Below are 26177 nucleotides of genomic sequence, written 5' to 3' on the forward strand. Positions count from 1 at the left end.
GAAAAGTGTTCATTGCAGGGGAGATGTGACTCTCAAACTTCTACAATAACCTTGCACAGCAATACATTTCCATTGTATTTCCCACTGCGATTATAAACACTCGTCAGATATCGACACCACATTGTTTCTGCACGACCTGTGAAATGCTGTGCTGCATTCCTCGACTCATTTCTTTAGCCACAGGCATCTCTACACCTTTCGCAATAGCGTGTGTCATAGTTTTTCGAAATGAAGAAGGCATGGACATGTCTGAAGGCATGGCAAACCAAACAAAAATACTGATCACACGTTTGGATTTTGTACAGAGAGAGATTTATGCTCTTTTAATGCACACTGGTTGTTTATAATGCCTTGTGGTCATAATCTATAGCGCGGATTTTGTATTGTCGTTCTGGTTTTCTTGAATATTCTACGTGTGCGTTCATTGACATCTTTTCAAAATATTGTGCTCTTTGCTTTCGCATGCCACGGAGGCGTGCACGATCGCGCGTCACGCGCTATTGTGAACGGCATACAAGCAATACAAATGCCCGCGATCAGCGGAAAGATGAGTACGATGATCTACCGAACAAACAGCTCCATCTATAGTACAGCTCCATAACCCGCTCCATGTTTGCAGCGCATGCTGACCAAAGGAAGCAAAATAAAAATAAAAGCGGAGGGATAAGGTGGTGTAAAGTGAAGGGTAGACGCGGCGCGTGGACTATGTACTTCGGCGCACACTGCCTTACGAAGCTTGCAAAGCGATGGCTGTGGGGATTTTTGCATTTGGGTCTCGAGTGGTGGTACTGATCTACTGCAGACGTGTGCAGCAGCATCTGTGGCACTGCTTACACACGATTATATACGCAAATTCTTGCTACCGTCGATCTGCGACACTAACAAGCTAATGTTCATCAATCGTGCTCTCTCGCGCGCGTGCGACGTCGACCGTCTGTTTTAAAATGCATATATCGTAATATGTTGTCCTGTAAGTCTAGCTTATGCTGCAGGCGAGCAGCTAAACTGCACGGAGAAATAATAACTGAGGTTGAAGAATGCCATTGCGCGCGCCGGTCATTTCCAAACCTAAACACAGTGCCGATCTTGTTGACAAAACAAGTTCACTTCGGTATATTCTTTTTCTTTGTTCATTTAATAAATTCGATTAAAATTAGTGCTGCCTTGTTCCCGGCATTATCACGGCTCCCTCGTTGTCTGAACAGTGCACGAAGCATGGGGAAGTCATTGCAGAACGAAGATAAATAATCGGCAACTAGCACCTGAAAGGCTGCGATATGTGACTGGTTTCGTTTTCGCGCCCAACAAAACATGGTGGATCCAGCTTACGGGATAGTCGACAAATGGCACTGTACATTTTGAATATCCCCTGTTCAAGGGGCCCTTGGCACTAACGTCGATGTAGTGTCGGCATTTAAACAACCAGTAGGAGCCATACAAAGATTCACCCTCCCGCTGGCACAGCTAGCACAGGCTAGCAGCAGCTATGATACTGTTTTCTAGATAGCTGCATGGCATTTTTCTCAGTTTTGATTTTAAACTGGCGTGTTTTTGAAACCCTCAAATCTAAGTTTGGTTATGATTATTCGACAAAAAAAAAACTGTTGGCATAGATTGAAGGAAGTACAGTAATTCATCATTCAGCGTTGGTTAACACAAACATTGATGTATCCGTGGAAACAAGATTATAAAATTTCTTGGAATTGGTAAAGAGCATACTTGGTTATGTATTACAGTCGAACTTGCATATATCAAACTCTAAAAAAAGGGGAATTAGTTTCATACATCGAATGATTCGATTTAAAGCTTTTAAAAAATTTGCTGTATTTTCTGTGCAAATTTCGGTGTGCAAGTTCACTTCCCAGCACTGCTTCATGACAATGCCAGGAAGGTGGTTTCACGTCAATACGTGGGGACTTTTTTTTTAGGTTTTATTTTTCCGTGGTTTGTAGTTGGGGGTGCAGGTTATATGCAGGGGCAGGTAATACACGAGCAAATATGATATCAATGTATACACTGCGCCTCAACATATTAATACTCAGCTCGCCAGGCACCGGAAAGTTCTAGTCCGCCTTGGCCCTAATGTCGGCGTTGTTCTTCAGCAGTACTGAGGGTGCTGTGCGCTTCCGTTTCCCTACACTTGAGTGTGTGGATTATCGCCAGCCCTGCCGAGAGGTTCTTCCCTTTTAACAAAGGGAGCGGAGAAGCACAGGAGGAATCATGGGAAAAAGTGGTTTCAAAGAGCTCCGAGTGGAACCCTCCTAATTAATCACACCACTTGCTCTCCCAAATGCATGCGGGAAAGTCCCTCTCCGTGAGGAAAAACCAACTTATTGCTTGGGGTGTTTCGCAGTTCCCGATGTTCGATATCTCAAGTGTTGTGGCTATTTTTGTTCGATGCAGCCGTAAACTTTCCCATGCATTGTCATTAAAGCATTGCTGTGTTCGAAAATAGTTTGATGTCATTGATAATTCAATTTACCTGAGTTCTATATAGTCGGGTTTGACTGTAATGACAAATGAACGCTTGGCACATTTTATATTGTAATGCAGTCGAACACGGATATATCGAACTCGAAGGGGATCGCGAATTAGTTCGATATATGAAAAATTCGATATAAAAAAATACAGGCCCCGAGACCTTACCAGTGGCGGACGATCACCTACAATCGGCGCATTCAAGAATGACAACTAATTCCACACACACGATGCAACAGAATGTTTTATTTATGCAAAAAAAAAAAATCGCTTATTTCGGCCTGCTTCTTCGTCTTCGAAATGAAGTTGAAGGCGCTGGCCTTGATCTTATCGAGGCTGTAGAGGTGCGACAGCCTGGTTCACTCCATGTTGCCGCAAAAACGGCGAATTGAGCCGAACGCTGCCGCCACTTCAGCGGCGGAGTACGCGCGTGTAGCCGCCGCCTCGTCCAGACGATCTTCGTCGCCACTTGAGCTGTCGGCCTGGGCATCCTGGGTCCCTGTGACCACAGCTACAACGGCCTCGTCAGCGAGGCTCGCAACAGCCTGAACATTGCAGTCCGCTTCCTCAAAATCGTCCGCAGACACTTCGGGTGGAACGGCAGCCGGGAAGAGGGACGACAACTCGTGAAATGCGTCGTCTATGTGCTTGTCGTCGCCGTCTTCACTGGTTTTCGCAAGTTTCGCCGTCACAAAGCCTGCCTTCCGGAAGCAGTTGGCCACTGTGCCCGTCTTCACGTCTCGCCAGGCGCCCGTCACCATTTGAATGGCACCAAGCAGGTCAACCTTCAGCCCAACTTGAAGGACTTGATGATGCCCTGGTCGAGCAGGTGCAGCTTCGCTGTCATGTTGGCCAGCAAAAACTTCAGCTCGATGTTTTTGAGCTCGCAGGGGAGCACGCACGCAAAAGAGGAATGCGGTGGTATGCGACAACTCACGGAAGTGAACTCCGCCAACAAAGCGCTCGCGATCAATCGCGATCATGTTGATGGCTACCCGGGCGCCCGGGCTACCTGCGTGGGCAGCAGCGATGTACGAAAGGCACGAGCTGTGGTTGGCTGATCAAAACTTGCAAAACAGCAACAAAAAAAAGAAAGAAAAGGCGAAAGGAGGAGGCCGCCGGCTCCTTCGTTCCTGCTCTCCGAGCCGACGGTAACACGGAGAGCCTAGGAGAAAGAGAGAGAAAGAAAAGAAAAAAAAAAGGCATTCCACAAGTTAAAGAACGCGCCCAGCAGGAGTACAGTCCGAGCCCTCTCGCCCTCACGTTTTTCGAGCGTTCCGGATGTTGGCTGAGGCACGGTGCCGCGAAGGTCGCAGGGCTCAGCGAGTGCCAGAGCGCGCCTTCCAGCTCGTGCGGCATTCGATACATCCGATGGTGGGTAAAAATACCGTTCAATATAGACGTGCGAATTTCTATACTTTTACGAAGGATTTTCAAGGGGATAATTTACGAGTTCGATATAGCCGAAAATTCGATATATATGGGTTCGGTATATCCGTGTTCGACTGTGGTAAGCATGAAGAGCTGAGTGGTGTGAATTCCAGTAGAGTACTGGCTGTGCAGTCTCCTCGCTGAATAGTACAACCCTCTTTTCTGTTTGGTAACCTTTCAGTTTGCCAACCATTTCACAAGTCATTGAGTTCTGTTTCAGAATGAGCAGTAAATATTCTTCAGGCCTAAGTGTGTTAACGGGATTTATTGCATGAGCTGAACATTTCGGAATTACGTTAATTGCAGGCAAAGCTGAGTACTCATTGGCTTCAATCAGTGTTTAATTGAGCACACGACAAGGCAGTTCAGTATTGCTGAACGAGCTAAGTACTACACCAGGGTGCCAGTGCGTTGGAGGCTTTGGGGTTCCATATGTTTGCTATAGCTTGCGATGTGATTGGAGGTGTGCAGTGTGCTCACAACCATCTTCTACCTGAAAACACATTGACTGTTGATGGAAGAAAGGCTTACATTGTTAGAAATAGGTATGTGTCAATACCGAATAGAACCTGTTGAATCAAATTAATAAAAAAAGCCGAATATTGAATTGAATATCAAAAATTTTTTTTATCACAGGCCTGAATTTTTACAAGTTTTTATGCAAAATAAATTTCCATTGAAGAATACAGCCGCAGGTATGGGTTTTTTCTGTTTGTTGGCTTGACGTGCGATATATGGGGGGTACAGTTGTGTAGATTACTGTAGTATGTGCTTGTTTAAGTTGCTGAACTAAGTACACTATCATAAAACTGAGTATGAATATCAGCTTTACTTGAACATCGTCCAGCGGTGGTGCCGCAATGCCATTGAGATGATGGAATTATCGAGCAGCAACTGCTATTTCAGAAACCGAATACAGTTTAACCTTGTTATAACTAAGTCGCATCGGGACCATAAATTCGTTTCTTTTATCCAATCTTTGTTGTAACCGTAGAGATACAGGGTGTCTACCGACCAGGAAAACCGCGAATTCTCAGGGATTTTGAATAGTCTGGAAATACACAGGGAAAACTCGGGGAAATTGTGCCCCCATCAGGGAAAATCCACAGTAACATTCGCAGTAAAATTCAAGTCAATGAAAGTCGCGGTAACGTTGGCTCGAGATTTTGTGAACACATTTTTTAAAAACTGAACGGCCGCTGCGGCAGCGGGGAAAAAGCACACCCTGGTGCTCTCCTCGCCTTCAGAACGCTGGTGTGGGAGAGTATCCGGCTAATGCGTGGCATGTGATAACCACCGCACATCGTATTGTGCAATGTTGACTGCGCGGTGTAGTTCTGTGTTCTTTGTCGCGCGTGCTGTGCGTTAGCGCCTGATATGGTGTTTTTGTTGTGGCCGCCCGCTTGTCAAGTAACAAGCATGGTTAATTGTAGAGGCGGCAGCAGTAGGTATAACGAGCTTGCGTTATCTTGCAAGCCACCGCGATCGTTCAGGAAGCGGATGTCGTCGACAAGGCTGGCATTTTGCAAACCATCCCGATGCTTCAAAGATGCTATTTAGGACTCTGTGAAGAATAAAATAAATTTCCAGGCGAGAGCAAGCGTAACTAACAGGCACATTTACAGCATGTGAAAGCTTTTTCTTTCTTTTTCGCTGAGGGCACTGCTGAAACAAGTTTTAGGCAGTCGACCGATATTTTTGGGGGCTGCAGCTCGCACTTACCAGCCACACCACTGCTTATGTGGATGTTTTGCTACAAAGCCAAATTAGAAGGCTCTTCGGGGCCACCGGCACGGGTCCCACTTGCTCGATTCGGCGCATGATGTCGGAAAGCAGAAATGGGGCCACTATAATCGGAAGTGCCGTAATTCAGGCTGTTGCCGTGCTTTCGAGCGATCTTGTCCCGCAGCTATTCTGCTTTTTGTTTTTTTTGCGATAGCAATTATATAGATACTCCAGGCGAATTTTTAGCCATCGCCATATCATTTTCCATAGCAAGTCCAAATCGCGATTACATCACCCCGCGCGTGTGAAAGCGCGCGAGCGCTGCCGATGAACGCCGGGGCTCAGGCAGAGATGAAACGAGCCAACCATCTACTTTGCACGATGGGTACACGGAGATAGGTGCCAGAGGGTTGGGGAGGGGGGGCGGCATGAGTCCGACGGGAAGTGCTTACTTTGGGCCACCGGGTGTGGTCGCGTGTGCGATGGTTTCTTTGGAGGGGATCAGCAGACGGCTCATACTTTTGTAGGCGCTGTGCTCTCATTGCAAAACTTCCGTTGAAGCCATATATCAGCAGCGGATCCAGAGGGGGGAGGGGGAGGCGGTAGGAGTGTTCCCTCTCCCCCCCAGAGCCTGCAGCCCCCACCCCCTCCCTTCAGGGCCTGTTGTCCACCTCCTTTGTTGGCCACCCTGTTTAGTTTGTCCCCTTTGTCTGGTTGCTTTGCCTACCACTGCCCTAAAGGGGTAAGGAGAATCTTGTCCCCGTTCTCTGCCTCCCTCTTCACCGCTCTACCCTTTCCTGCTTCCCTATGCACATTTCCAACGAAGGCTTCTTAGACGCCGCCATAATCGCCTCTGGACTGTTCTAAATCTGCGTGACCCCGCTAAAATGCACTGCGGAGGCGGTGGCGTCAGCCTTTGTACCCTCCCCCCCACCACCACTCGATCGGATGATGGAAGCCGCCCCTCCCAAAGGTAATCACCTGGATCCTCCCCTGAGCCATACATAGTTAGGTCACCTCTCTTACTGCAGCAGCTGCGTTTCCTGAAGGAGTGAGCTGCTAGCCTATATTCGTATAAAATTCGTATTTCTTGCTATCGGATTCATTATCTCAGCCTCGCGGTGAAACTGCCACTCTTTTTTTTCTAACGTGCCACGGTTTTCAAAGTTGCACATTCGTGTAGAGCAAATGGTTCAGCTGGGCAACATGATAGCATCGGCGTCGCACTGCTCTGGGCAACGCGCAAGGTTTTGATGACAAGCTGCGGCAGCAGAATAAGCACAGTTGCACAGTGCGTTAAACCTGTGTTTGTTTCGTCTTTACACGTGACACTCTGGCAAGGCATATAATTGTGATTGCTGCACCTCAGGCTTAACAAAATTGATTTTTTTTCACCCAAGAAAAAACAAAGTTTTTTCAGCCTGCCGTTTCAGTCAAGCATTCTTGTGGCATTTTCAGTGTAAAATAAATCCTTCGGTAACTATGCCTTGTATGAAAGGTCAAATTTCGGTTTAACGAAGTTTCGATATAATGAAGTAAATTGCCACTTTTACCAACTTCACTATATTCAGATTTAACTGTACTCTGTACTGTTAAAATGGGATTAGGTCGTTCTTATTTTTTAATGTGCGTACTAGAGAGTGACATCATCGAGCGACATGGTGTCTACCCGTCTTGACATAAAACAAAGTTCGGTTTCACTCAGGAAATTTTAGCAAAAACACTCAGGAAAAATCTGGAAAACTCAGGGAATTTAGAAATCTCAACTCGATAGTAATCATATTTGTAGCGCAAAAAACCAGACGTAGCCACAAGTAAGGAACACATACACAGGACGGGCGCCTGTCCTGTGTATGTGTTCCTTACTTGTGTCTACGTCTGGTTTTTTGCGCTACAAATATGATTACTAGTGATTCTAACCAACTAGCCCGCATCACCGCCTTGTCAACTCGGTAGACACCCTGAGATAAAAACCGCCCCTAACGAATTGGCAATCTGGCTGCTGTGAAAATTCTCAATGCAAAGAGGGATTATTCTAGGCTTCAAACTCACTATAAACGAGCTTCCGAAGTTTTCCCATTGTGTTCATACCTTTGAGGTGACGCAACCGGTCAAATGCACTTTTTCTTGCGCTAAATTGACATTTCCTCAACTTTCTAACCGCATTTTTGACCAAATTTTTCAAGTCACTATCACTAAAAAAATAAAATAAAATGTGGTTGTGAATTGTTTTTAAATATTTATTTTGCTTTTTATGCTGCCTTTACCGTTTTGAGCCTCGCGTGAACCAAACATCTCTTTGTTACAGCTGATGGCTCACACGTTTTTGGTTTTGTTATAAAAAGAATAAATGTTGATGATATGAACCATGGCCAACCAAAGTTTGTGTTTAGTTTGCTATAACGGTTAAGGGGAGACGTGGGTCTTGAAAAGTGTGTTTTTAATAGTTGGGTGAATGAAATGAAATTTAATATACTTATTCAGTTTTTTTCCGCAGATTCCAAATCTCTGAGTTGATTTTTAATAGCTGCATTAGAACAAAAGATATGCTAGTTCTACAACGTTTTTTAGCACAATTCTTACGGGGATTTTTGCAACTTCATTTCAACACACGCAAAAGCAAAGTATGCGGCAAGATTGCCAGAAAGCTGGTCTAGCCGATGATGCTATTTATTTTCTTATAATGTTGTTTACCAAATGATAATTGTCGATAATCATAAAGTGTATATGATGTAAAAATTGTTCACTCATATTTGCATCCATTTATTTTGCATTCGAAGTTTGATTAAAACAATCAAATTAGCATCATCGGCTAGACGAGCTCTCTGGCGGTCTTGCCACAAATTTTGTTTTTGTGTTTGACAAAGCAAAGTTGCCAAAAAATAACGTAAGAAATATGCTCTCAGAAATTGCATATCTTTTGTTGTAATGCAGATAATAAAAATCTACTGGCAGATTTGGAATCTGCAGAAAAAAACTGAATAAGTGTATTAAATTTCATTCAGTTAACCCAACTAATAATAAAAATTTTTTCAACACCCACGTCTCCTCTTAATTTGCTATATCTGTGTTCGTTATGAGCAGGTTCAACTGTAGTAGATGTTCAATTCATGAATTGAAATACAGAACTACTGTTCAATTTGTGCATGCCTTTTTAGAAAGCGAAGCGTAGGAGAGGCATTTAGAACACTGTTAACTCTCCCAGGGGCTTGAACACTACTAGGGCAGTGTCCCACCATTTTCTGTAGGAACTGACTTCTCCGTGTACCAATTTATGTGCACACAGGGTCCGTGAAGTCCAATCACCACCCATTCACCGCACCTCACCCCGATGATGCCCACATGCTGCACACAGAACCACTAAAGGTGAGCTGGACATCCTACCGCAGCCTTGGCAGCTGTTCTTATACCGAACCTGTTATTGTCTGCGAAAACATAAATGCAGAAAGTGCCAAAAGTGCAACAAGAACCATCCTGAAATGTAAACGTAGGAACTTTAAACGGTCTGTCCCATAAACCAACTGAAAATGTAGACATGCGCACAAGTATTGACGTGAAAGTGCAACGTTTCAAAATGGCTCGTTCTATCTAAGAAAACAACAGCTGCAGTGTGTGGAAAATTGCATGTGATGATGACCAAAGCAGGAAGCATGGTGTCATATTACTTATGAAAGTTTTAGTTGCTTACCTGTGCTACTGCACATTTGCTATTTGAGAAGGTGACGTGGAAGCTGGCTGGCTTTTCTTTCGCTCAGTTCTTTTTTCTTAATACAAATTTTCGTGCCTGTAGTTATAGCCAGTTCGAGGTGTTGGTGGATCTTTTGGAGAAAGCATGGTTTGTGTCCAAGTACAGTGAAACCTTGTTAATGCGTACCTGCTGGGAATGCGGCATAACTATGCACTAAACGGTAGTATGCTTTAACCACCAAGTACAAATGTGCATGTTCCAATGTGTGCCATCGCCACCAACAAAGAAATAAATACAGTGCCACAGCAAATATTGTCTAAAGTACCCACCACAGAGCCTTTTCTTTTTTAGCATTTCGAAACTGTTACAGGGTCCGGGATACGCAGCGACTGACAGAGTGAGAGAACCGATAGTACTGGCTTCCACGATACAGTGGAACCTCGTTAATGCGTACCTGCCGGGAACGCCACATAACTACGCACTAAACGGTAGTACGCGTTAACCACCAAGTAAAAATTTGCATCTCCTCGCGTACGCCATTGCCGCCAGCAAAGAAATAAATGCAGTGCCACAGCAAATATTGCCTAAAGTACCCATTGCAAAGCCTTTTCTTTCTCTTTGCCAAAGTGGAGAAAAGATTCTGGCACTCTCGCACGACCATCCGATAGCGCGCGGTGGGGACGCCAAGGAGCATTTCGGAACTATTACAGGGTCCGATATACGCATGTGACCGACATAGCGACAGAACGGACAGTGTCGGCTTTCCGCGATACATGTGCATGCGTCTGTACCGCGATCTGCTCCTAAACGAAAACTGACGTAGTTCCAGTGAAACGCGGTACGGCTGCGTGGAGCCGATCGTCTCCTGGCTAGTTGCGTGCAGCGCGTCGCCTTCTCGGCTCACGCCGTCACTGCCGGGCCGCTTGCTGTAGCGCACGCACGCACTTGTTGTGTGAGTGTTCTTCGTACCCACTTCGCTCCAGACCGTGCACAGATGCGGCGATGATGAACTTCCTGCAAGCGATGCGCACTTCGCGACGCTCTAGCGGTCCTGGCAGTGGACGGAAGCGCGTTTGGGTGGTCGCCCAATAAAAGCGTGCAGTATGGCTACAACAGCGCTACGCTTGCTGTGCTGTACGCTTGCGTTTAACGTGATAGCGTCAATGAAAAGAGGTTTCACGTTGCCCGCGACCAGCAACGCTCAACTCCGCAAGAGCGAGCTGCTTTCGTTTTTACAAAGCGGCGCGCGCATGAACACGGCCCCACACAATGCCGCAGCAGGGATCGGCGGCCCAGTGCGTGCAGGTTGTCGCCTATTAAAGGCGTGCAGTAGGCTTAAAGTAGGGCTGCGCCGCACGCGTGCCCAACCAGATATCTGAAGATACCTATTGTGATATGGTTGCCGGCGATAAGTCATGCTGGCGCGTTCGTCGGTGGCCGCCGCCTCACCTTCGTTCTTTCCCGATGCTTACCCGCAAAGGCGTCGCCGCAATTGCGCGGAAGTCGAAATCAGTGATCGACCAATCTACGCACTTCTCGAAAAGGTGGAAAACCTTTGGCGGCACATTATGGCGTCCGGAAGTTCAGCGGCGCAGCAAAATTTTATGCCAGAAAAAGTTATCGCGGTACGCAGGGTACACACTAACCGGTAGGCGTAGGACGAAGCACTACGGCTTAAGCGGTCAGCGAATGCATTAGGCTCTATGAGACTCGGTCGGGGATTCGCCGCAACTACGTTTTAACCGTCAGTACGCTTAAAGCGGGTACGTATTAACGAGGTTCGACTGTACATGTGTACACGTCTGTGCCATGATCTGCTATTAAGCAAAAACTGACACAGTTTCACTGAAACGCGGTAGGGCTTCGTGGACCCGATCGTCTTCTGGCTAGGTGCGTAGAGCGCGTCGCCTACTTGGCTCACACCAACACTGCCGGACCGCTTCCTATATCGTACGCGCGCATTTGCCGTGGGAGTGTTCTTCGTACCCGCTCTGCTTCAGAATGTGCACAGATGCGGCGAGTAGCTTTGGTTAATGTGGCGATGACGAGTTTCCTATGAGCGAAGCGCACTCCGTGATGCTCTAGCATTCCTGGCAGCAGACGGAGGTGTGTGTGGGTTGTCACCTAATAAAACCATGCGGCAGGGTTGCCAGGTCGAAAAGACAGAACATAGCCAGAAAATCATAAAAACTAGCCAAAAGTTTGTTCTAGAAAGATCCCCTGATGGGTGAGTTGGTACATGTCTTGATATATATGGAGTATGTGCAGTGCAATGAAACGAAGACAAGAGAAGACACACAAACGACATAGACTGGCGCTGTTTTTTTACTTCCAACTGATTTATTGAAAAGCACGAAGCCCACTTTTATGCATGCGCACATGTTAGCAACAACTCAGACGCATCATGTGTGACCATACAAAACCTGCATCTCTTCACTTGATACCAGATTTCTTTATATGAGCTGCCTCGATTATTTCTCTTTCTGTTTTTGTTTTTGCATGCGTGATAAACGTCGCGTGATCAAAGTGCGGAGTGCATTTACACTTGTTGCAGTGATCTGCAAGATGTCCGCCTGAATTGTGTTTAGGGGCGAAGCTCCTTAAGCTGTGGGTCTGTCCTTCCTCTGTGACCGGTTTGTAACCACTCGTCAATGTCATCTTCTTCTACTGCATACCAGAACGCGTGCTTCTCACGAGCTAGTATGCAGTTCTGGTATGCAGTAGCAGAAGAAGACGACGTTGACGAGTGACTCTCGTGCGTGTTCGCCTGTGTGGCATTCTTTCTTCTTTACTGCGCGCATTCTGGTATGCAGTAGAAGAAGAAGACGACGTTGATGAGTGACACTCTCGTACGTGTTCGCCTGTGTGGTGTTCTTTCTTCTTTACTACGTCGTGGGTCTGTCCTTCCTCTGTGACCGGTTCGTAACCACCTAGTTGTATGACTCACTCAGCAGGTGGCGCTAGTGTGAGTGACGTCATGATGACGTCACTCGCACGTGACTGACGCAATAAAAGGCAATCGCTCTTGACGCGCTTCCTCTTTCGCAGCGAGTCACCGGATGGAGCAGGTGGCTGTAGATAGTAGACGAACAAAATAAGAGAACAAAATAAAGGTTGACTTGTATATACGCACACAGTCTCACATCTTTCTTAATGATGTAATGGGCGAACTTTCACAGGAGGGTTGCGGTTTTACCAATGATCTCCCCCTCTCGAGCTTGGCCCACTTATCATCATTCATTCCGTGGATATGGCGTGATTTTTTTTTTTACATTAAAAAAATGCTCACGTGCTTTGATGTTGAAACATCGGCCCATCTACCCAATGTACTCTTTTCCACAGCTGAGTGGTATCTTGTATACCACGTGCTTCTTCGTGCACGATTTTTTCTTTTCTTTGGTGAGCATAGGGCAAATCTGACCTAACTTACCTGGCGCAGAAAACACCACTTTGACGTCATACCTTTGGGCAATCTTCTTAAGATTGTGTGAGAATCTATGGATGTATGGTATCACCTGCGGTCTTCGTCTATCTTTTTCTTTTTGCTGGTCAGGTTACTTTTTCTTTATGCCCTGTAAAACTGATTCACAGACAGCATTGACAAGCGACGATGGAAAGCCTGCAGCGTCTAAACATCGCAACTGGTTATTCAGACTATCTGAAGTGGTGTGTAGGCAGCTTTTTTCTAGTGCTGATTTCACACATGACATCGCAATCCCCCTTTTGACAAGTTTAGTGTGCGTGCTGTCATATGGCAGAAGGCTCTTCTTTGTTCTGGGGTTATTCGCGATGCGCAGCGCCTATAGGGGCGCCACTGAAAGCCGCGTAGCGGCGGCCGTTGGAACCGCACGCGGGACGCGTAGCAAACGCCTCCTTTCACTGCAAGCATGACAGAAGTGCGCGCGTGCGATTTGCCGCTTGTGCGCGTCCCTGACAATTACTTTTGCGGCGATAGTGTGTGCAAAGGAGCTGCGCTTTATAATAGTGGACATGTGTCCGATGTAACAGCTGTGTGGGACGACACTGTCACTATACGCGCCAAGTGTTTGCCACAGACAAGCGTCAACAAGCTTCCTTACGAAGTGGAGCTCATCGTAAGTACACCGCTTTCTTTACAACGTCCCGATCACTAATGCCTGCATGTGTTGACGCATGAGCCAACGTTTTTTCTCGACACAGTAGCTCCGTTTACGTGCCATGTGTTTATATAGTAGATTTTGAGGGAGCGCTGTCGCGCCGGCGCATGGATTTCACGGGTGTGGCCACGCGAAGGGTCAGCGTTGGTAAAACTTTGAAACCAGCACGATAAACTTGCGAAAAAATATCTCAGCAGCTTGCGCTAGTGGTGCGGGACTGAGTCACTGCGGAGCTGGTGGTCACCTAGCTTGTCATAGCAGCTTGGCTACGTATTTGCTGGGTGTCTTCAGAGAAGAACGTCGGTGCATGTCCGTCGACCCCCTGTAATTTCGCTGAAAAAAATATATTTTGTTGTCTTCACGAATATGTGTAGCTCTTCGACAGCAATTTGTTCGGAAACAAAATTTTCGTCAGAATGAGATGCATCCAGAGACCCTACGGCGATCTGTTTGAAGCGGTTGAAACAGTTCTGGCACAAAATGTCGGTTTCTCTGATGGATGAGGCTTCTTCTGGCATGCGCCTTCAGGAAGAGTGGCGTCTTAGCCGCGCCAGACAGACAGATGGGGCAGAAGGGGCAGATTTTGCACTGCCCCCCCCCCCCCTCTTAGGCAAATAGGAAAGCCCCCACGCCCCGTGAGCACGCCTATGGCCGCACTCAAAACACAGCTTGTGTAAAGCGAATGAGTATTAGTGGGATGCATCAAGGGTGTTTTTTACTAGCATGAAGTCATGTCATGAGGCATTCAAAGGGAGGTTGAATCGGTTGAATGTCCTGTCAAAAGCCTTCAGTGCGAACAGGTGCCATGTTTTACAGCCAATATGCATACAGTTGAGGCGAGCGCACAGCGAACATTCTGCACCGGTGATCGCATTCCAGTGCCATCATTAGGTAGAATGCAGCCCATTTCGTGCAGCACACGTGTGATTCCACGGCGCTTTTGTAAAGTAGCCGCCACCTGCCCCACATTCTCTGGCATAGCGCTTCGCGCCATTCGTTTTTCAAGAGAGCCTAGGCATCGCGTCTTATCAGTGATAACAACCTCATGTGCATTGTAGCGTCTACAATGCAGGCGAGGCGACCAAATGTAAACGTAGTAGCATTCGCTGAAGACGTAGCGACATAAATGGAGAAATAAAAACATGGTAATCGTTCTAACACTGCCTAAACAAAGCGCGATTGCTTACCTTTTGCGTCGGACAGCCGCAATCCACCGTCGCCGTCGCTCTCGCTCATGAAATAGCACCGGAAACGTGTAGAAGTGCGTTCCTGGCGAGTTTTTGTACGTGTTTGAGCAGCCGACAACGCAGCAGTTGTTTCTCGACATCGCTGAAGCCCGAGAGAGTCGTTAAATCACGTTGAAAAACACAAACATCCGTGCACTCGCGTAGACGCTCGCTGAAACACTGTTCGCCGGGTCCCGCGAGCGCTTCCGAGCCGTGGCGGCAGATGGTGTGGTCGGCGCTTTGCGCATCGCCTATACATATAGCAAACATGGTCATTATTGAAGGTTAGCTTGAGATCTAAAAATTGCATACTGTTGTCACTTGGCCTCTCACATGTAAAGGTTAGACCACGTGATTCAAAGGTAAAAACACTGGTGATCATCCCGACAATGTTCTCAAAAGCTGTGGAACTGAAATCTGGTAAAAATACTAAGTAGTCGTCTACGTATCTAAAAATACTAATGACTTCTGAGTCAGCAACCCGAGCATTTCACGCCTGTCAACAGAGGCTAAAAATATGTCACAAAGTATCGGTGCGACTGATGACCCTATGCATATGCCTCTTTTCTGCACGTACTGTTGTCCATTAAAAGAGATGATGGTTGACTGGAGGTAAAATTTTAAAAGTTCTAAGAAGTTTCCACTCTTTAAGCCGGTAGAGTTCTGGAAGCTGAGCTCTCCCGAATGTTCGATACACTCACGTACTGCACTGAAGAGGCCTTGGTGTGGTATGGAGTAGAAGAGCTCCTCTACGCCCAGCGAAAAGGCAGAGCAGGCGCCATCCAGTCCACCCCCCTCCAGCAGTTGAACCAGTTCACTTGAGCTTCTTATCATGAAAGGGTCATTGAATGCTAGCGTCTTCAAGTGGCGTTGAAGGTAGACACTGATCTGGTGCTGCCAGGTGCCCTTCTCAGGAAAAATCGCCCTAAGAGGGCAATCCACTTTATGGGTTTTTGCTGCAAAAAATACGGCGAGGTTCAGGTTATCAGCCTCATCAATGGCTTTTCTCAAGTTTTCTAGGCTGGTTTTCTTCAAAAAGTAGCCAACTTGAGCCAAAAGCTGTAAAAGTAGCCAGAAGTAGCCACGCATGTGTGAAAGCCACTTCCACATTTTTATTTAAATGGCTAAGTACAAAAGCCTTTCGGAGAAAATGTAAACATGTGCAGCACGAATACTTCAAAATCATAATTCCTGAGATTCCAGCATAAATCATTGGCTTTAGCAATCATTTCCTGCATGAGGATGTAGTGTTTGTGCTGTTGAAAAAATTACTCTCTCTTCACGCGTCTTGCATGACTTTTCTTGAAATGACTAGAAGTTGCGACAATAAAAATGAGTCTATGGCATGATGAGTGCGCTCAAAATCATAGTTACTGGCATTGAAGCATAAAATGTAGCCATTTTCACAATAATTTCTGCTGTGATGATGAATCCAGAGTCGCAGTCCGTACCTAAGCCTAAGAAATGATACAAGCAGTTTGTCAGATACCCTAGAAGGATTGATCGGTGGCGAGTTGGTACGACATTCTAAAGAGAGCACTGAAAAACCAGTACACAAGAGGCAAAGGTGGCAACAAAAGCGTTCAATAACAACTGTTAGTGAGCACTTGTGTTGTTGCATTTGCCTCTTGTGTACTGGTTTTTCAGTGCTCACTTGAGATGTCGAATACCCGACGTGTAATGTCGATGAGTAGCCAAAAAGGGGCTAAGTATCCAAGATGATTTTTCTGCCGCCACCAGCCTAAAATAGTAGTCAAAGTGGCGCAAAGTAGCGAAACCTGGCAACCCTGGCATGCAACATGGTTACAACAGCGCTGCCCTTGCTGTACTGTAAGCGTGCATTAGCGTAATAGCGTCAATGGAGCGAGGTTTCTCGGTGCCCACAGCCCACAACGCTCTACTCCACAACAGCGAGCTGCTTTTGTTGAAAATGTTTTCTGCCAGAAACAACTTGCATTTGTTGAGGTAACATTTTTGCTGTACAGTAGAACCTCGGTGATACGATCACGGCTCATACGAATTTCGGGGTGATACGAATTTTCGTGAAACGGCTGTTTGGCTTGTGTTGTTGCATTTGCCTCTTGTGTACTGGTTTTTCAATGCTCACTTGAAATGTCGAATACCCAATGTGTAATGTCGATGAGTAGCCAAAAAGGGGCTAAGTATCCAAGATGATTTTTCTGCCGCCACCAGCCTAAAATAGTAGTCAAAGTGGCGCAAAATAGCAAAACCTGGCAACCCTGGCATGCAACATGGTTACAACAGCGCTCGCTGTCAAAGTAGCGCAAAGTAGCGAAACCTGGCAACCCTGGCATGCAACATGGTTACAACAGCTCGCTGTCATTTTGCGCTTCTTAAATGATGAATTTTCGTGTTGTCCCGGCCAAGGCCCATCAGCCTGCAGGGTAATGGAGTACGGCTGTTGCGAACCGATTTTCACCCCGTGACGTTTGATACGAATGTACGCTACCGTGCAGGTACGAACAAGTCCTTCCCGCGCTGTCGCGGAAGACACGGCCATCACGCGCGGGCGCGGGAACCCAAGTGCGCTGCGCCGCCAGTTTGTCAGCATGGGCCATCTGCGGCGCGTTGTAGCCTCCGAGATTGTGCGCGCGAATCTTGGAGGCACTAGTGCACCTTCGTGTGCCTTCACCATTAGATTACAGATGGCCTTGGCTTCGCACTTCTTTCTTTTTTTCTTTAACGCGTCGACACGTGCTGCCGTGCTCGAGGCAGCGTCGTTTTACTGTGTTTACACTTGCCTGCCACGTCGATGCAAGCTTGGTCCTCGTAATCAGACATCCTATGACAGGTGGACTCAGACCCAAAAAGAAAGCGGATGGTCTTGGCTAAGGATACCAATATGGGCTTGTTGGTTCATCGTAAACTGGCTAGTAGCACAGGGCGGAAGACACAAGGACAAAGAAGAAGTACGAGACGAACACAAGCGCGTGCGTTTGTCTCGTACTTCTTCTTTGTCCTTGTGTCCTCCCGCGCTATGCTACTAGCCAGTTTGGCCAAGGAGCTAGGCCTCGCAGCGTCAACAGGCAGGATTGTTGGGGACGCGCACACCTGCCAACTCCCCGTTTTTCACGGGAGACTCCCGACTTTGAGCAAACCTCCCGATTGCGCGGGCACGGCCGTAAAACTCCCAAAAACAACACCATGATAAGAAAATAATAACAACAATGATTTTCTGGAATTCATTTATCGCACGCAAATCGCTCCTTAAGTCACTTTCGCCGCCATATTCTGGTGTAACGCGAGAAAGCGTATTAAGATTTGGAAGAGGCTACTAGCTGTCACTGGTCACGTCTGGTTCATTGATTACACACGTGCCGCATATTTACGAGTACAAGTATGATGTTGATCATCATCATCATCAGCCTGTCTACGCCCACTGCAGGGCAGAGGCCTCTCCCATGTTCCGCAATGAACCCGGTCCTGTGCTTTCTGCTGCCACGTTATACCTACAAACTTCTTAATCTCATCTTCTTAATCGATCATCAGCATGATCGCTGATGTCTAAAAACTTCACTGGCAATCATTCAGAGCTCTTCATGACGCTGCTGTGACCCTGAGAAACAACAAATGAAAACGTCCGTCAGCTTTCTTTTGTTGCATACTGATTTTTCATGTTTTTTGGTGATACGAATTTCGGGTGATACGAACATTTTTGGTGGTCATGCGAGATTCATATCACCGAGGTTTTACTGTATTTAAAAGTGATGACTGTCACCATTATGTCTATACTAGACTGACAAACGCCTCTCCTAGCAATTGATTTCAGCGCTGCGTTAATCTACACCAACTGCTGTTAGATAGCTGCGCTCCTCATCGCAGTTTAGCAATGCGTAATTCTTCTAGTGGATGTGGACCTATCATTGACATCTGTTAAAAGCTGATGAGAAATGTTTAAGACATATAAGACGTATCTTTGAGCAAGATGCGGATGTGAACATTTAGAAGTGCACCGTTGTTCTTGCCCAGCTTGTGTTCATTGCACTAATTGTTTTCTGTTAAGGTGTGCGTGCTGTGTCAGGCAGTAGCCACGAGCATAGCAGAGACGAGTGCGTGGCCTGCAACAGCAGTCAATGCACAACTTCCAAGAACGGGTGCCAACGCAACACCAAACTAGTTGTTAGTGGTGTTGCTGCATGGTTCTTAATGTTCATTGCAGACTGGCACACAGCTGCCAATATGAAACAAATTTTTTAGGTTGCGAGTGTCATCTGACATTTTTTTTTGCTCGCTTGTAAAGTTCCTCATAGTCCCTGCCCTGCCAGCATGTTGAGGTGCATAATTCATTGGGCCAACTTGGAGAGGCACCATCCATTATCTAAACCAAACGTTTGGAAATGCACATTCTGGTGCTATTCATCTGCTTGCAACTTTGTTGTGAGAGCGACAATATTGTTTTCCATCTTGTGAACATCCAGAGTGGGCACATGATGTCTGAATAGCAAAGTTGCATCGCAATTTGAGTGCTGCAACCAGGATTTGGGCCTGCTATAGAAAGCTTTCATGATGTCACTGTGTGTGTCTACACTTTTTTCTTGACGCACTAGTGCAGTGATGGAAATGCTGCTCCAATTGCTCCAAACAGCTCCAAAAGAGAAATGCTGCTCCATGCTGCTCCAAACTGTAATTTTTGTTAGTAACTGCTCCGGACCTGCTCTGAAATGGCGCTGGTAAACTGAAAACAATGAGCTTTAAGCACATGATCATCCAGCGAGCCTAAACGTAACAAAAAACAAGCTGTCTACTATCATTCTATATTTTGCGGACATTTTTCTTGGCAATGAAGAGAAGGCTGCAGAGCCAAACTGTGCGTGTGCTACCGCTGAAGAAAAATGGCCCACAATTGCGTCCTTGTTTTCTGCGTGATAATTAAGCAAAACAACATTGCTCTATTTTCTATGGGACACTGTTTGAAAAGAGGCGCAGTATGCACCAAGGGAGATATAAAATTTATATTTGTTTTACTATATGCAGTGTCATTTCACGTTTTTGCACGTGTGAACACGTTGCAACTTTTACGTGCTCCTCACAGTCAAAATGGTGCTTTCCGTCTTCAGGTGAGCGCTCGTCGCTCTCCAGCTTTTCCGATGACTCGCCGAAGGAACTTGTGACGAATTTCACTAGCAAATGGCTGTCTAAGCAGATGAAGCAAATAGTATGCAATGTTATTATTCGACCACGGCCGCTCGAATAATCCAACAGCCGTCACAAGAGATACGGAAGGTTCACAAACTGAAACTAAATTCGAAACGCGCGCCAAACTAGACTACTTCGCGGAGCAGTAATGTGCAGTAGCTCCGCCCCCGTAGCCTTTTCTTCATTGCCAAGGAAAGTTGTCCACGAGTATAGTATGTACTATAGTATGCTAGTATGGAGTTTCCATACTAGCTCGATACTAGCATATCGACAATGCCGCAAGTAGTGGCATTGTTGATATGTCTCCGATTTAGCTGTATGTGGCTGTACATGACAGGCAGACTATTTTGGTAAAATGTGTGTAAGATTAGTTCGATATCTTATTGATTACTAACTGCTGGTGGGAGGACTGTGATGTGTGACTGATCACATTTATCACTTTGTCATTTCCGACCTCATTTTTGCCACAAGAAATGGCAAGGCTGTTTTTTCTACCGATCCGAACTTGATTTCTCGTCTTCTTTTTTCTCTTTTTTGGAATTTCAAATGCAGGCTATTTTGGTGAAATATGAAAATAACAGATTTCTTTGCTCTGTTACCTATTATAAACTGCTCTATGTGATTCTAGTTTCTTTTATAATTTGGGGCTCAGGTTCATCGGTTTTATATAATTTTTGTCACAAGTACCCGATAATTTTTGTCACAAGTACCCAATAAGTAATAATACTTACAAGATGCTTAAATAATGCTTTAAACTCCAGGAGTCATCTGCAATATTTTGCCATTTGCTCCGAAAATGTCAGTAGTAGCTGCTCCGAACTAGCATTTCTTTTGCTCCAGAGTGTGCTCCAAAAACCAAAATGTCACTTCCATCACTGCTAGTGTTGAATTTCAATAATAGAGTGACTGTGACGTAGTGTATATGTACTCTTTTGGGGGCTGCCACATTATTCACACAGTTACACTTAAGGGGGAATGTGGCAATGAAACCTACTTTAGTTATTTATGGAGATATAGTGATGAAATTTGGCATGCAAATGTGATATGTTGTTCTGATATCATAACTGAAATCGGTTTTGAGGTATCTGTTGTAGTTTTTTAGTTACAACACTTGATAGACTCTCATTGTCACCCCCAAAATTAATTAATGAATTAGACATAAGTTCGTCAAGATCTTAGCATAAGCATATTCACAAGGGCCCATTCTGTGCCATAAGGCTATTGGTTTACTTTTTATTATTCAAATAAGCGCACAAAAAAATGTTTGAAATGTCCTTTACATATTGTCTTACTAATAACGTTTACAAGAAGCCAATTATAAAAATCTGTATGATGTGTACTGTATGATGTATGTATCTGTATGATGTGATCTGTATCTGTATAATCTGTATGATGTGATATGGACAGCTTTACGGCACTCACCGATGTCTCAGGATCTAAGCACAGAAAACGGAATGGTTTTATCTTTATTTGTTGTGAGATGGCACAGGGATGGCTCTGACTGCAACTGTTCAAAAAATGAAAGTTGAGAAAATGGAGCTAAAAGCTAAGAAAATGGAACTCGGAAGGAAGCTGGTTATATTTTCATTGGAGAAATGCAGCTTTGTGGTTATCTTGAGCTCCAATCTGTCCTCTTTATGATGACGCCACTATGGTGGCACTGTGTAGAGAAAACTGCAGATTTTCATTTTCTAAAGCCCACTGACCCACTGCTTCTGCGCATGGAATTAAGGTAGTGCATAAGTCATTTTCCACGCTCAGCCAGTTCTTCCCACGCTCCAAAGACCTAAAGAAAAAGCACCAGGGTTGTTTGTGACGCCTCATACCGGGCTGTGACCTCCCCAAAAGGCTGCGAGAACACAAAAACAATGTTTGTAAGTTTGATGTATAGAGGAGCGCCTTTGCTGAGCGCAGTGAGGGGAACAACCACTGTATCACTTTTCACAGCTCTCTTTTGACAGCCACCATAAGTGGCTTGTCGTGGAGTCAAGGCATATTCAGGGGGCACCTGGTAACGTCCACAGGTGTGCTACCCAGCATCTACTACAACGGGCTTCGGCACATCTTGGAGAATAGGCATGACCCCTTGGCATGAAGAAAAGAACCTGCTGCTATATAAACACTGCTCTTTGGTGCACCCCAGCCACCCCTGAAAAAGGTTCCGAGTTGGACCCAAAACGTTAGGTGTTTCCTTTCTTGTAAAGTAAAGAATTCGTTACTTTTTACTCACAATTTTGTTTGGTGTCCCTCTTATTAAACCATTGCATATGCTTCCTTGTAAAAATAGGTCAGTGAGTGTATTTGCAGGAAAGACAGGACTTCAATGTAACAAAATTTTGATACTGTTAGTAAAGTGCCAATGTCAGTGACTTTTATGTAGAGTACTGAGGTTTAGCTGTAATTTTATGATATTGATGAGCTTTATACCAAAGCTGACAGTACAAATCCAGCATGGAGACCTGGGCTTGAGGGTCACTGTAGTAGCCTGAGTGGTCTGTTTTGTGTGTTTGAGATGAAACATATCAAGTGTGTGCATGGCACTACCAGTATATAGTACCATGTGTTTGTGTCGCAACACAAGAGGCCTCCGTGCTAATGCAGGTCAGGGGTCAGCACTATGACCTTGTCCTCAATGGCTGGGAGGTTGGAGGGGGCTCCATTCGCATCCATCATGCCCTAACCCAGAGATACGTGCTCAGAGACATCTTGCAGGTAAGTCCATCTGACATGTGCAGTGAAGGAAGTGCTGCTACAATTGCTCCAAACTGCTCCAAAAGAGAAATGCTGCTCCATGCTGCTCCAAACTGTAATTTTTGTTAGTAACTGCTCCAGACCTGCTCCGAAATTGCGCTGGTAAACTGAAAACAATGAACTTTAAGCACATGATCATCCAGCGAGCCTAAAACGTAACAAAAAAACAAGCTGTCTACTATCATTCTATATTTTGCGGACATTTTTCTTGGCAATGAAGAGAAGGCTGCAGAGCCAAACTGTGCGTGTGCTACCGCTGAAGAAAAATGGCCCACAATTGCGTCCTTGTTTTCTGCGTGATAATTAAGCAAAACAACATTGCTCTATTTTCTATGGGACACTGTTTGAAAAGAGGTGCAGTACGCACCAAGGGAGATATAAAATTTATATTTGTTTTACTATATGCAGTGTCATTTCACGTTTTTGCACGTGTGAACACGTCGCAACTTTTACGTGCTCCTCACAGTCAAAATGGTGCCTTCCGTCTTCAGGTGAGTGCTCGTCGCTCTGCAGCTTTTCCGATGACTCGCCGAAGGAACTTGTGACGAATTTCACTAGCAAATGGCTGTCTAAGCAGATGAAGCAAATAGTATGCAATGTTATTATTCGACCACGGCCACTCGAATAATCCAACAGCTGTCACAAGAGATACGGAAGGTTCACAAACTGAAACTAAATTCGAAACGCACGCCAAACCGGACTACTTTGCGGAGCAGTAATGTGCAGTAGCTCAGCCCCTGTTGCCTTTTTTTCATTGCCAAGAAAAGTTGTCCGCTAGTATAGTATGTACTATAGTATGCTAGTATGGAGTTTCCATACTAGCTCGATACTAGCATATCGACAATGCCATAAGTAGTGGCATTGTTGATATGTCTCCGATTTAGCTGTATGTGGCTGTACATGACAGGCAGACGATTTTGGTAAAATGTGTGTGATACTTGTGACGGAGAAGAAAAGAAGGAGATGAAGAAGTCTGCAATGGCTGAAAACTGTGTATATTAAACAGTAAACATTCCTTTCTCCTTTTGGAACTTTATATTTGGCACAGTCGTCGACAGTAACCTGATGTGGATAATTCTACCTCGCTAGACGGGACGGTCGCCACATCATCACGAGCTATGTGCTGGACGGTGAGGACTTTGTTGAGGCATCACAGCAGCTGACCACAACTGAAATGACGGATACCATCACCAGCACAGCATATGCACCGATCAGCGACGTCACCGAAAGAGGTACTGTAACAAGCGGTGTGAAAGCGGAAGAGTTTGAATTCTGGAAGGGACTAAGCATTGTGAGCAACACTGAAAGAGATGCAGAGGTGAGGCAATCGCCGTCAATGAGAGCCAAAGTAAAAGCATTAGACCAGCTAACTGATATACAACTCCACTATATGAAGCCACAAGAAGCAATTTTGAAGACAATAACAGCTAAGGCACTACGTCAAAATATAGTGAAGCCAGATGTGTTCGATTGTAGTACTGCTGGCGCTGATGTGTGGCTGGAATTTTATCAGTCTGCCTGCAAACAGAATAGCTGGGTAAATGACTCAGATCGTATAACAAACATGCGATCATACCTGTCTGGGAACACTAAGAAGTGGTATGACCTACATGTCCTGCACCACCTTGAAGATTCGTGGGAAACACGGAAAGAGTTTTTTTGCAAGCCTTCCAAATGAACCCAGTTCATTTATGGGATCAAGGTATCTCTTACAAGCAGGGAGATAGCAATTTGCTGGACTGCTATTTTGAGAAGAGGCGCTTACTGCAACTAGCGGATCACGCGCTCCCCGATTCATGCATCGTGCCACTAGTTATACACAGAATGACAAAAGGGTGCCGGAGACAAGTACAGAATATGTCACCGTCAACTTCAGATGAGCTTCTTCACTGCTTAAAATACTTGTCATGTGAGACCTGGTCCGATGTGACTCCAATACATGAGGTGACACATAAATCGAGGCCACATGACGAATACGACAGCTACACTACTAGCGTGGCATCTTGCATACCAGGCGAATGTGAACCAGCCAACAGCATGACATGGAAATTTACTAGCAAGGAAACCCCGATCCTGCAGGAGATGGTGTTTCTTATGAAATCAAACATTTTGTCCGCACCCATGACTAAATAATTGCAAGGTGTTAGCGATCGTGGACACTGGAGCATCGGTGAGCTTGATCAACGAGCAGCGAGTGGACAAAAATCTCATTTCCACAGGAATAGTTCTTAGAGTCCAAAGTTACCACGGAACATGCCGAGAGCTAGCGAAATGGACGGACGTAAAAGTGCATTTCAGAGGTCAAGAGCATATGGTGAAAAGCCTTGTCATTACAGGAGTTGAGTTTGATTTCCTTTTGTCAAGGCCTGACATGAAGCTATTTAAAATGATTATTCTTGGGAATGACGCCATCACCACCGAGCATTCTAACCTCGTACATAAATCTCAAGACAGGAAAGTCACGTGCTCGGAAGAAGTTGTGTCAACATTTCCTGAGCTTTTGTGTGTTGGGAACTGTCCACCAGCAACTACAGTAATTGAAGTACCTTTCGAGCTTCGAGATAAAAGTGTCGTGTGAAAGAAACCATATGGACTAAGCCACGAAAAGAAAGCATGGCTTAAGCAAGAGCACCAAGGAATGTTAGATTCCGGCATTATCAGACCATCAACCTCTACATTTGCTTCACCGATTACCATTGTGCCAAAAGAAGACGGGTCTTATCGATTGTGCACGGACTATAGACTTGTTAACAAGCAAACTGACTTGTTCCCGTTCCCCATGCCCCGAATCGACGAAATAATTGACGAGACGGGAGGATGCAAGTGGTTCTCCAGGATTGATTTATGTAAGGGTTACTGGCAAGCACCACTGAAAGAAGAAACCAAGATGTTCATCGCTTTTGTCACGCCTTTCGACGTCTACGAGTACAACCGGCTTCCATTTGGGTGGAAAAATTCTGGCGCATGGTTCCAGAAAATGATGACCATGGTGCTCAAAGATTTTCTTGGAAAATTCTGCAACGTGTATGTTGACGATATACTGGTCTATTCAAGATCAAGAGAAGACCAAATTGCCCACCTGTCAATAGTTCTAGGAGCGCTAAGTAAAGCACAACTTAAAATAAACGTTAAGAAGAGCGAATTTTTTTGTCGGACGGTTGTGTTCTTAGGCAGGTCCTTTGACGGAAAGACTAAAAGCACCAAGGAAGAGAGCATTCAGCGGATAAAAACACTAGTCAAGCCATTCGATTTGCACTCTCTTTGCGTCTTCTTGGGCCTTGCCAGACACTTCCGGGGGTTTATAAAGAATTATGCCACAAAGACTAAGTGTTTGACAGCCCTTACGCAAAAGGATTCGTGTGGTCGGAAGATTGCGAGCGTTGCTACAACGAACTCGTCGAAATTATTTCGGCAGATCCTGCACTTACGCTGCTGGATTTTAACTTGCCGTTTGAGTTGTGCAAAGATGCCTCTCATTATGGTACTGGAGAGAGAGAGAGAGAAATAACTTTATTGGGTCCAGTGGTTTGGGGAACAGGTCCCCGCCTAAACGGCGGCCAGTAGCCCTTGGGTCCTGGCGGCGTT

At 45.6% G+C, this 26177-nt stretch overlaps 1 protein-coding gene across 2 annotated transcripts in view; it reads left to right on the top strand.

Annotated features, from left to right (window-relative positions):
- LOC119389872 (aspartate--tRNA ligase, mitochondrial) overlaps positions 1 to 26177 on the top strand; it is a 338524-nt gene that overhangs the window by 212370 nt on the left and 99977 nt on the right. For both annotated transcript variants that reach the window (XM_037657287.2, XM_037657295.2), the window contains exons 15-16: positions 8921 to 9000; positions 22443 to 22553. In XM_037657287.2, coding sequence (XP_037513215.1) covers positions 8921 to 9000; positions 22443 to 22553 — 191 coding nt within the window. The remainder of the gene's footprint in view (positions 1 to 8920; positions 9001 to 22442; positions 22554 to 26177) is intronic.

This window comes from Rhipicephalus sanguineus, chromosome 1 (assembly GCF_013339695.2).
Source record: "Rhipicephalus sanguineus isolate Rsan-2018 chromosome 1, BIME_Rsan_1.4, whole genome shotgun sequence".
Classification (NCBI taxonomy): Eukaryota; Metazoa; Arthropoda; class Arachnida; order Ixodida; family Ixodidae; genus Rhipicephalus; species Rhipicephalus sanguineus.